Raw genomic sequence first — 12,244 nt, forward strand, 5'->3', positions numbered from 1 at the left:
TACACTGGATCCTGAAACCCTCTAGGAAATACTGAGACCAGAAATGGAAATCTAGGGACTAGACCAAGAGTACAGTCGGTAGGGCACTTGCCTTGCACATGGCCAACCAAGGTTTGATCCCCGGCACCCCATGTGGTCCCTCTCAAGCCCAGCCAGGAGTGACCCTGAGCACAGAGCCAGGAGTAAGCCCTACACACTGCCGAGTATGGTCCAAAGACGACTGACCTTTAACAAAGAGTGGAACTCTAAAAGCTATTTTCACTAGCCCAACAGGGAAAAAATGAACCGTTAAGTCAGGCTGGAACACTTTTAGCTGACTAAAAACGTGTCAGATTGACCCAGAAGTGTTTACAAAAAAACAATTAGTATGTGATTGGAATACTCAATTTCTTGCATAAGATACACTTTGGGGGGTAGAGAAATAATTTAAAATAAACAGCTCACAAATTGAGCAGGAGGGATAGTACAGTGGGGAGAGTCCTTGCCCTGCACACAGCCAACCCGGGTTCGATCCCTGATGTCATACGTGATCCCCTGAGTACTGCCAGGATTAATTCCTGAGTGCAGAACCAGGAGTGAGCTCTGAGTACTGCCAGGTGTGACCCCCAAACCAATAATAAATAAAAGCTCACTTTATGAAAAGAAAAGAGGTTTGTCTTTTGCAATTAAGATTTAGACTCATCAGAGATTACATAACCTGAAATCTTTCTAATTTTCATATTTTATCTTTTTTCCTTCTCATCAGTACCTAAGATATTAAAAACATGGCACAGACCAACAAACATGGGTGCTTGCCCTAATCCCACTTGCAGTGTGTCTGCCAAGTTAGGCCGTGAGCAGTCCTCCTCTTCCCTTTCATTTTCCCATTCCACCGTTACTTACTGAGCCGCTTAACTCTGCCGAGCGTTGGCTGCCCAGGTGGGTCGCCCCCGTCCCCTCACAATGCCCGCCCCCACTACCACACACAGAAGCTCAGGGCCTGTGGGAAGGGCAGAGAAACCCGGAGAATTCCTTTCAGTGACTGGAGGAGCACGGAGGAAGGATCTTCACCCTTTCTTCTCCTAGCGAGCCATGCTCCATCCCAGACCCACGCACTGGGAAAGGAAGACAGAAGCAGGGGCTTGTGCACGAGGGACAGGGACAGGCAGAGGCACCGGTCCGGGAGGCGAGCCGTGGGCTACAGCCAGGGCACACATCTGCGGGCAGGGTTTGGCTTACGGGCAGGGCCCACTCAGCTGGGGAGCCTGGGCGGAGGCACATGGCAGTCAGGGCCAAAGCCAATGAGAACTTCCGTGAGGGGAAAAAGCAGGAAGGCCAAAGTTGCGATTACAGGGCAAAAAAAAAAAAAACAAAAAACCAAAAAAAAACCAACAACGGTGCCTGAAGATGCAGCTGTGATGTTCCTGGAAAGCGTGACCCAGGGCGTGAAAAAGGAAAGAGCTGGGAGGAAAGGGAAATGCCAGCCTTGGCAGGAGCACTGCAGGGCCCCTGGGTCAGGGCTGCCGAGAGTTATGTCGGATGACAAAAGTGCAGGTGCGTCAACTCAGACCCTCGCTGACTGCTGAGCAGCGGGACACACAGACCGACCACACAGCAATCCCGAAGGCGCCTGAGTCACTGCACCTGTCGTCGACACCGAGGAACTCACCTGAAGAACACGGGCTGGTCACTAAACGATGCCTCCTCAGCCGAGAAGTCCTTCTCCTCCTCCCCGTTAACCAGGTCCTCCGCGTTGGCACTGTCCTGCTGAGAAGGCTGCTTTGGCCCAGGGAAAGAAAGAACCAGACTTGGCTCCTTTGAGGTACTTAAGTGCCTTGGCAAGCTGCAGGTGACATCAGCCCCAGGAGACTTCCTCACTGAAATGCGGAAGATGCACATTGGACAAATCAGACACGCTTCAGGGCAAACGTTCAATCTGAAGTTAACCTGTTCGGCGGCATTTCACTCACTACGCACTATTACTTCTAGAGAAAAAATAGATTCACCTTTCAAACTATGCGGACATTAACTATATTTGCATATTTTAAAGAAACACAACGAGTATTTATATAAATGAGTATAAAGATTCTCAGTGAAGGGGCTGGAACAAGCGTACAGCAGGCTGGGTGCTTGCTGGCCAACTTGGGTTTGAGCCCCTGTACCTCCTATGGTCCCCTGAGCACCTCCAGGAGTGATACCCGAGTGCAGAGCCAGGAGTAAAACCCTAAGCCCTGCCAGGTACAGCCCAAAAAAACAAAAAACAAACAAAAAAAAAAAGGGAAAAGAAAAAAGATTCTCAATAAAGGTCCTTAATCAAAATCACGTATTTTACGATGAATTTCTATCTCTGGGGCACGGAGGCCTGATAGGATGCTTGGTATGGTTTTTATGTCTGCGATTTATGTAGGTTTGTAATGATGCCCTAAAGTGTGATCTATCCTGGAGAATGTTCCATGTGCTCTAGAGAAAAATCTGTATTTGGCTTTTTGGGGATGTAAGGCCCTGTAGATATCTACTAATCCCAGTTCTTCTAGCTCTTCCTATGGTGTTCTTTTGTCTAGCTGGCCTGTCCAGCGGCGACTGGAGAGCTGAAGTCCCCCACTACTACTGTGTTGCCATCCAAATGTTTCTTTAGGCGGTGGGCAAAGCCTTACAAGGTTTGCTGAGCCTACATTAGTGGCGTGTGTGTCGAAGTTAGTACTTGCTATACTGCTCCCTTAACCAATAAGCAGTGTCCGCCCCAATCTTTGATTCCTTTCTTTATCACGAATGCTGTTTGGTCTGATATAAGTGTGGCTGTCCCAGCTTTATTCTGCTTACCACTGGTTTGTATGACTATTTCCAGCCTTTTACTCTGAGCCTGTGTCTGTTCTGCGTGACTTTAGATGTGTCTCCTGCAGGCAGCAAATCGATGGATTTTATTTCCTGGTCCATTCTGCCACTGTGTCTTTTGAGGGGAGAGTTCAGTCCACCAACATTCAGAGAAATTATTGACCTATAGGGCTGTGTTGCCATTTTACTGTATGGGGTTGTTCTCCTACAATTGGCTGTTTGGTTTATATGAATGGTCTTTCAGTATTTCATTCAGGGTTGGTTTATTATAGCAAATGCTGTCGGCTCTTGTTTGAGAATGTTTCTATCCTTCCCTCCCATCTAAATGAGAGCTTTGCAGAGTAGTGAAGTCTTGGCTAAAAAAGAATCAAAATCAAGTAGACTATAGACCGAACATGATTGCCACTCAATGCCTCCTCTGCAAACCACAGCACTCAAAAGGAGAGAGAACAAAAGGGAGTGCCCTGTCCAGAGGCAGGGTGGGATGGGAGGAGGATGGGGGGTGGGAGGGACACTGGGATCAGTGGTGGTGGAGAATGGGCACTGTGGAGGGATGGGCACTCGATCACTGTATAACTGAAACCCAAGCACAAAAATTTGTAAGTCTACAACTGTACCTCGTGGTGTTTCACTAATAAAAATTAAAAAAAAAAAAGAGCAATTGACAAATTAATGACAAGTAGAGTCATTAGACATTAGGAGACAAGTTTTTAACGTGGATATCTGCAAAGTTGTGAAAGCTCTTTCTTGGTGTAATGTGAACAGAATCTTCTCTCAACCTCTTTTAAATTAAAAAAAAAATCAATCACTACTAATTTAACTACATCTTTTACTCTTGATATAAATGGACATTTTATATGCCTGTTTTATAATCACACTTTTTAGAAAATCAGTAGTATTTATTTTTAAAATAGTGCTAGTAATTGTCTTAAAAAGTGTAATATATAAAAATAAAAATTAAAAAAAAATTTTAAAAAAAAGAAGAAGAAGAATCAAAATCACCCAAGCACCTGGCTTAAACTATAGCTATCTCATACCTTCTGGATCTGGAGCCATTAAAATCTCTACTTCTGTAGAAAGACTTGTGAAGAAATCCTTTAGGAAGAACAAGGCATCCTGAAACAAAGCAATGTAATTAAAAACTCAAAGAAAAGAAAGGTAATTGATTTCTAAAACTATGATCAAAGTGTCTCAAAGTCTCTTATTTTACCAATTATCACATACAGCTACAAATTACTGAATTCTTTTTTTTTTCTTTTTGGGTCACACCCAGCGATGCACAGGGCTTACTCCTGGCTCTGCACTCAGGAATCACCCCTGGCGGTGCTTAGGGGACCCTATGGGATGCTGGGAATCAAACCCGGCTTGGCCGCGTGCAAGGCAAACGCCCTCCCCGCTGTGCTATTGCTCCAGCCCCTAAATTACTGAATTCTTATACTCAATTCCAGTCAGTTCCTTGCCTCCACTTTCCTCTCCTCCCTTTCTCCTTCCTTCCCTCCCCCTCACCTTCCTCCCTCCCAGAGTACATTGCTTAAATACATTCTCTTTATTATACGGTATTTGAAATAAAAGTTAAAAACTATTGCTATGCAGTACCAGCAATCGTTTTGATAATTGTAACGATACAGTACAAGCAAAAATGTAGGACTGTCCTGATGAAGTACACGTAGGACATATTTGTCTGTTACTGGCAGTTTTACTTTAGTACTGAAATCAACAAATTCATTTGGAACATGTAAGAAAATCAAGTGTCCATGCCTGTTCTTATTATTTCCTTCCACTTAAAAGAATTCTAAATACGAAGCAATTACCAATACCACAAAAATTCAATGTGGAAGTGAATTTCCTGGCCACAAAATTTCCGAAAAAGTATGATTCCAACGAATCTAAGACGTTGTTCTAACGCGGCATACGGATAATTCAGGGACAATCCTCAGCCACGTGGGAGAGGGTCTGGTTCTGCAGAGGGTAGTGCACGCAAGAACAGCTCACAGCACTATGCATCACACGTAAACCTTTGTGTTTTACACCCTAATTTACGTTGCATATATTGCCTATTGATCTACCGGTGTGTATGTTAAGGATGTGCTATCTGCGTCTGCAGCTGACCCTCAGGCCACTGGGTGGCGCTGTGGCTGTTTTGACCACCTTCAACAAAAGTGCAGGGAGAATTCCGGGCCGTGGTGGGCAGACAGTCTCCCAGTCTGTGGGTGTCTTTTAACTCTGGTCGGTGCAGAGCACCTTGGTCTGAAGGAGCCCCATGTGTTCATCTCCACAGCACTGACTCCGAGTCAATACTTGATAGATACTTGATAGAACGGGTCTGACAGGGAGGGCTTTAATCCATTTGACCTGACTATGGTGTGAGGCCTTAGAAAGGGGTCTGAGTGCGTTATTTTGCATAGGACCGGTCAGTCTTCCCAGAACCATTTGCTCAAGAGGCTTTCCTGGCTCCACTCCCTGTTTCTGCTCCTTCGTCGGAGCCTACAGAGACGCTGGGCTCTCCGTTCTACTTCCCTGGCCCAAGAGTCTGTCTGAAGTTGAGTCTGCCCAACACCCTCCCTGATTACTACCATGTTTGAGCACAATTTGAAGCTGGAAAGAGAAAGCCTCCCATCTTCTTCTTTTTCCGAATTGCTTCAGCTGTTTTGGAGAGGGCGATTGTGGTGGGGATTTATTCCAGGTAAGTTTCAACAGTGTCTGACCAGAATAAAAAGATACCCCACAGACGTGAAGAAAAAAATCTGTCCAACACTCATCTGACAAAGGGCTAATATCCAAGATGGAGAAAGCACTGGCAGGGCTTGACAAGGAAAAAAAAAATCAAATCAAAAAATGGGAGGAAGGATTGAACAGAAACTTCCTCAAGGATGAAAGACACACACGGCTAAAATGGTACAAGAAAAAAATGCTCTGTATCACTCATCCTCAGGGAAATGCAAATAAGAACCTGCAAGGTACCATTTTCCGACAGTCAGACAAGCATACATCATGAAAATCAAAAACCAACCAGCAGGCTGGAGGAATAGCACAGCGGGTAGTGCGTTTGCCTTGCACACAGCTAACCCGGGTTCGATTCCTAGCATCCCATATGGTCCCCCAAGCACCGCCAGGAGTAATTCCTGAGTGCAGAGCCAGAGGTAACCCCTGTGCATTTCTGGGTGTGACCCAAAGAGAAAAAAAAAACCAGCATGGGTGTGGTGTGGGGGAAAAGGGACCCTCATCCACAGTGGGTGGGATAGTGAGAGGCCCAGCCTTTTTGGAACGCAATATGGACACTTCTCAAAAAACTAGGAATTGGGGGCTAGAGCAATAGCCCAGTGGGTAGGGCGTTTGCCTTGCACGCGTCTGACCCGGGTTCAATTCCCAGCATCCCATATGGTCCCCCAAGCACCGCCAGGAACAATTCCTGAGTGCATAAGCCAAGAGAAACCCCTGTGCATTGCTGGGTGTGACCCAAAAAGCAAAAAAAAAAAGGTAAGGCAAAGGTAAAGGCCCTCCCGTTGATCATCGATTTGCTCGAGCGGGCCCAGTAACCTCTCCATTGGAGACTTTGTTGTTACTGTGTCTGGCATATCGAATACTCTCGGTAGCTTGCCGGGCTCTCCGGGAAAAAAAAAAAAAAAAAAACAACTAGGAATTGAGCTCCCATATGATTCAGCAATTCCTCTTCTTGCCATTTACTCCAAAGACCCAAAATCTCGATTCCAAAGAGACATCGCTACTAGGTTGCTTGCAGAACCATCAATAATAGCACAAATGAGGAAACTTGAGTGCTCAGGGAACTATGGTACAAATACACAGAGGAATACTCCCGGGCCCTAAGAAAAGAGGAAGCTGGGCTGGAGCGACAGCACGGTGGCTTGTGGCTTGGACATCTGCCTTGCATGTGGCCAATGTGGGTTCGATCCCAAGCCTCCCATACGGTCCCTCAAGTACCGCCAGGAGTGATTCCTGAGTGCAGAGCCAGGAGTAATCCTGAGCATCGCTGGGTGTGACCCAAAAAGAAAAAAAAAATCAAGTCACGTGGTTTTTTGCTACTTGGATGGATCTGGGAAGTACCATGCCAGGTGAAGTTAGAGGGAAGGTGACAGACACCAAATGATCTCCCCACCTGTAGGACGTAAAGGATAGAAAGAAATGGAGTAACTGCCCAAAGGCAACAGAGCCCGAGAAGGATTAGCAGAAAGCTCTGGGAGCAGCACTAAGCGGGAGGGGAGGGGACTCGGGTAGTGTGGGCAGTGTGGGGAGTGAAACTCTCCCACGGAACAGGACTGTAAGTCATGGTGCCTATGATAAAATAAAATCAAGGAAAAAGAAAAATTCCAGGTAGAAATGTGCTCTTTAAAGAAACAAAGGACAAAGGGCTGAAGAGATGGTACGGGAGATGAGGCACCGGCACGCCCGTGGTCCATGCTGGCATGGACTTAAACACCACCTACGGACTTCCACGCACAGCCGGGGGCTCCTAGTCACAACCCCAGTGGTGGCTGGATGTGGCAATTAAAAAAAAAAAAGATTAGGCTTTCAGACAATGGCCAAGCGTCCCCTTTCACTGCCAGAAGAGCAGAGAAGGGCAGTGGAAACTCACGGCACAGTGCTCTGGCACAGAGCCAGGCCCAGGCCCGGGTGAGTACCGGCCGCAGCTCTGCCCTCGGCACACAAGCAGGAGGGGAAGGACGCTGCTTCACACAGAAGCATCACCGGAAACTCGATGAATGGGAAAGCACCATCCATTTGAAATAAACACATCTGAAATTCAGAAAAAAATTCAAAGGGTTTGTAACCTTGACTACGAAAAACAACTGAGAGATACTAATTACCACCTTTTTGAAATGTTCTCAGAACTGGGGCGTGGGATGGATCTGTGTGAGCAGCGGTCAGCAGTGCCCAGGGCTGACTCCTGGCTCTGTGCTCAGGGCTGACTCCTGGCTCCGTGCTCAGGGCTGACTCTTGGCTCCGTGCTCAGGGCTAACACTTGGCTCCATGCTCAGGGCTGACTCTTGGCTCCGTGCTCAGGGCTGACTCCTGGCTCTGTGCTTGGGGCTGACTCCTGGCTCTGTGCTCAGGGATGACTCCTGGCTCTGTGCTCGGGGCTGACTCCTGGCTCTGTGCTCAGGGCTGACTCCTGGCTCTGTGCTCGGGGCTGAGTCGTGGCAGAGGTTCACGCATCCATAGCTGAAGCCGAGGATGGAACCCGGGCCAGCCACACACAAGGCGAGCATCTTACCTCTATACTGTATGTCTGGCTCCTGGAATTTTTTATGTTGATATTTATGCTAAAGTCTCCTACTCAGTACGACAACCTTCATAACTAGCAAGACACAACACTGCACAAAATGACGCTCAAACGGCGAGCACACAGATGCTCAGCGTCACTTGGGAGCCAAACTGTGACCACCTGAACGTTAAGCACAAGAGAACTAAGAGGCGAAACAGAACGAGGCTGGCGGAAGCAACCACACCGCTGTGAAGAGCGGCAGGGACACACGGGAACGCCCCTGGTGCACGCCCGCCGGCAAAGCCCTGGGGACGGTGGGGCCCGTCTGCTGGCAGCAGAGGCCTGGTTCCATGGTGCAGCTTTCATAGAAGCTCCAAAACGCTGTCCTTCTAGTGAACTGCATCACTCGCTGCCCCTGCAGAGCAGATGGTCTCGTCGGGGCTCCAGGGTGCCACGCGTGTTCCTACCTGGTCGATATTGAGGCGAAGCGGCATCAGGGACACGCGCAGGCAGCACTCCTGCGGGGACTCGCCGGACTCGGGCCGCACGTGCAAGGCTTTCACCGTCAACTGCCAGAGAAGAGAAGAACACCCTCACGTCTTGGCTGTCATTCCCAAAGGCAAGCCAGGGGAAAGGAAAGTCCAACTTCCTACTTCTATTTTCTATACTGAAACAAACACGGAGTTCCCTAACGGTTTGAGGGACACGTTCTACTCCTCCGGAATCTGATTAAAGACTCCTGATTCTCTTTAAATTCTCTGTAGGGGGGGACATGCAGGTTATCACGACCTGCTGAGCCTTGGAGCTAATCCGTAGGCTCGCAGTTTGAAAATAACTTCCATACAAGTGTGAGAAACTGGCAACACTTCCAACAACACTCAGTCTATTGTGTCCATCACTAGACTTCCTGTTTTCTCAGGTATCAACAAATCAACAGTTACAGTAAGCAGACCCTCTAACCAACAAGCAAAATCATTTTTTGTTCTGTTTTGCACGCCCGCCGGCAGTGCTCGAAGCTTATTCTTGGCTCTGCACTCAGGGGTCACTCCTGGCAGGCTTGGGGGACCTATCGGATGCCGGGATCCAACCTGAGTCAGCCGCATGCCAGGCGAGCTCCCTACTTGCTTTCTTACCACTCTGGCCCAACGTGCAAAATCATTTTGTAAACATAAAACTTTAAACAGCACACTGAAGAGGGATCTCTTGTCAAAATGAGAAAAGAGATCCAGTAACCTCCCCCAGTTCAAATTCTTTGCCAGTTCCCCATAAAGGAAGGTTCCCCCCCCCCCGACTAACACAAGGCATCCAAAGCTTCCCTCCCCTCGCACCATGTTGGAATGGGCCTTCCGAGGCATCTCTTTGCTGCAATACAGGTACAGAAACTTATTCATCTGCGACGTGGCCAGCCGGTCGCGGATCTCCAGGTCCTGCACGATGAACACCTGGCGGGAGACGGGGTGCTCCACGGGGCCGGGCTCCCCCTCGGGCCGGCACGGCGGGTACACCTCATGCTGGAACTTCACCTTCGAGGAGAGGGGACAGGCAGCTTGACGCCCACACGCTCCCTTTAAAACACAAACTAGCACGTATCTCTCTCTAGGAATTCTACCTCCGCCGAAGGGCCGAGGGAGACGCGACCTAACTGGAGCCTTCACTGTTTCCTCCGTCCTCGGGCACCCGAGGGCCAACCTGAGCGATATTTCTCACCTGACCTGTCACATTCCTTCTCCTTGCAGCAAGTGCCCTCAGCAAGAGGAAGATATCCTATCTCGCCTCGCTATTAAACTGCCTGCAAACAAATCCATAGAGTCAGGGTCCCGGTTCCAAAACGGGCCAGAGATCTAAGCAAACAAATGAAACCGCCACCTCTATGTTGAGTGCCCTACTCCGTGGGGCTGGCCTAACTTGGGACGAGCTACAAGAGCTGGATGCGGATGATGTCCACGGGGGCTGGGATCATGGGACACAGCCCCCCTGGACATCTTTTGGCGCTCGCCAAACCTGGTCCAGGGAGAGGCAGGCCACGCCCCCTGACGCTGCCACTGTCTAGAAAGAAGCCACAGACTCAGGCTCCCGAGGGGAGCGAGGGGCCACGCCGCCCGCCGACGCCCCCTTCTCTGCGGAGGATCTGCCCTCCTGAAGCGCCGTCTTACCTTGCTCAGCTGGATTTCCATCAGGAAGTCGGGGTTTCTGCCCTTCCCCCCACAGGCCTGACTCCGTCCGTGTCTTGTGGGGGTGTGAGAAGGAGAACTGTGGGGACTGCTGTCAATGGAGGGAGAGCTTTCGTCAGCGTGCTTTTCAGAGAAAAACCATCAACGACCTCAGGACCGAGATGAAAAGAGACAGCCAATTTCCAATCCGATGGCTACATTTCCACAAGTTGTATGGCTTCTATTCAAAACCCCAGATTTCCACCCTCTGGAGAGAGGGAGAGTGCGAATGCTGCCATTAGGGCGACCAGCTGCTTGCGAAAGGGACCCCTACATGCTGATCTGATCACGGGACTCAGAAATGAAGCCTCCTCATCACTTCAAAACCCTTTGCAGAATACAAGTCCTAGACATTCGAGTTAAGACAGCAACGAATTACAACTGAGTTAAAGGAGTTTCCAAACTCTCCCATGAAGAGAGAAGGGGTTTCATCTATGCAACGCTGTGCCCAAAGGAACGACTCCATGAAGGCTGTCCTGGCCCCGCGACCCAGAGGTCTGCCCACCCTGGAAGGGCTCTGCCTGCCCACCAAGGCTACCTGCTCCTGCAGGGTGCTGGGGGCAAGGGCACAGGGCGCCTCCTGGCTCACGTGGCCCGTGGCTGCCTTGTGATGACAGGGCAGGGCCCGGCCGGGGCCTCTTCCTTTTAGTGACCAAGCGTGGACACAGGCTCTCACCCAGAGGCTACCAAAACTTTCTCTGAGTAAGAGGTCACTAAGGCACCGTTTCAATAAAGATACAAGGCACACTGGTTCTCTAGTAGAAAACTCTGACTGTAATATTTAAATAACAGCTTAAAATTTTTTTTTTGGAGAGGGAGGTCACTCCTGGCTCTGCGCTCAGGAATTACTCCTGGCGGTGCTCAGGGGACCATATGGGATGCTGGGAATCGAACCTGGGTCGGCCGCGTGCAAGGCAAACGCCCTACCCGCTGTGCTATCTCTCCAGCCCCAAATATTACTTTATTAATATTCTTGAATGAATAAAGTGCTCAGCATTCTTCTGTATAACCCATCAGCTTGCCCAACAAATTTAGATGAAAATTCACTTACATGTAACTTTTAGCTGGAGAGGGAGGAGGAACTGTTCCAAAATCTTTGCCACCATAGAGATGCCAAACGAGAGAGACTTCCTTAACGACATAACGGACAACAGGAACAGGGAAGTGCAGCGGGGCCTTGCTTGTATCTGTCTTTTTAACCGGCAGACTGAAATAATTATCTTTGATCACAATAGCATCGTCAACCATTATTTTCACAATTGGCTCTTCTTCCTTCTCCTAAAATAAAAAGCAGGTACCATAAGACCACTGAGGGTGAGAATCATCTCAAGAGGATTTCTTGTTGCTCTATTCCTTGATTTTTAACGAGTTTAATATGAAAAATAAGAGAATTACTAACATTATCATATAGATATTCCTTCTGAGTAATCATAAAACAGACTTTAATCTCTGCAAATCACCCATGAGGATTTTTTTGTAGTTTAAAAGGCTTCTACTATTTGCATAATAATAAAAGCTATGAACTGTGTGTGGTGGGGGGAATACAATTCTGTGTTTGTATTTATTTACTTCCAAGTTAATACTGCATTTCCACACCTGATGTTTCAATATACTGACCAAACTGCCTGTCCCTGATAGGCTACCTCAACCTATTCTGTTACTACGGGGCACTTAGTAACAAACAAACATTTACTTTATTTTATTTTGCTTTTTGGGTCACACCCGGCGATGCACAGGGGTTACTCCTGGCTCTGCACTCAGGAATTACTCCTGGTGGTGCTCAAGGGACCATATGGGATGCTGGGAATTGAACCCAAGTCGGCCTCGTGCAAGGCAAATGCCCTCCCCGCTGTGCTATCGCTCTCACCCTACATACAAACATTTAAATGGTAAAATAGATTGTGTATTTATTTTACACTGATAATTCATAGATTGCATACTTATTTTACTAAGTTCAATATTTAATATTTTTTATATTTTTAATTTTTTAAATGCAGATGAT

General features: G+C 48.2%; 1 protein-coding gene across 3 annotated transcripts in view; it reads right to left on the reverse strand.

The window, feature by feature from the left end:
- Positions 1–12,244, reverse strand: part of ATG2B (autophagy related 2B) — an 84,958-nt gene that overhangs the window by 9,425 nt on the left and 63,289 nt on the right. For 2 of the 3 annotated variants that reach the window (XM_056108274.1, XM_056108276.1), the window contains 6 exons: positions 11,294–11,520; positions 10,186–10,294; positions 9,361–9,555; positions 8,500–8,601; positions 3,849–3,927; positions 1,649–1,856 (listed from right to left, as the gene is read on the reverse strand). In XM_056108274.1, coding sequence (XP_055964249.1) covers positions 1,649–1,856; positions 3,849–3,927; positions 8,500–8,601; positions 9,361–9,555; positions 10,186–10,294; positions 11,294–11,520 — 920 coding nt within the window. The remainder of the gene's footprint in view (positions 1–1,648; positions 1,857–3,848; positions 3,928–8,499; positions 8,602–9,360; positions 9,556–10,185; positions 10,295–11,293; positions 11,521–12,244) is intronic. The other variant, XM_056108275.1, reaches the window with a different exon arrangement.

Source organism: Sorex fumeus, unplaced genomic scaffold, assembly GCF_029834395.1.
Source record: "Sorex fumeus unplaced genomic scaffold, SorFum_2.1 ptg000201l, whole genome shotgun sequence".
Classification (NCBI taxonomy): Eukaryota; Metazoa; Chordata; class Mammalia; order Eulipotyphla; family Soricidae; genus Sorex; species Sorex fumeus.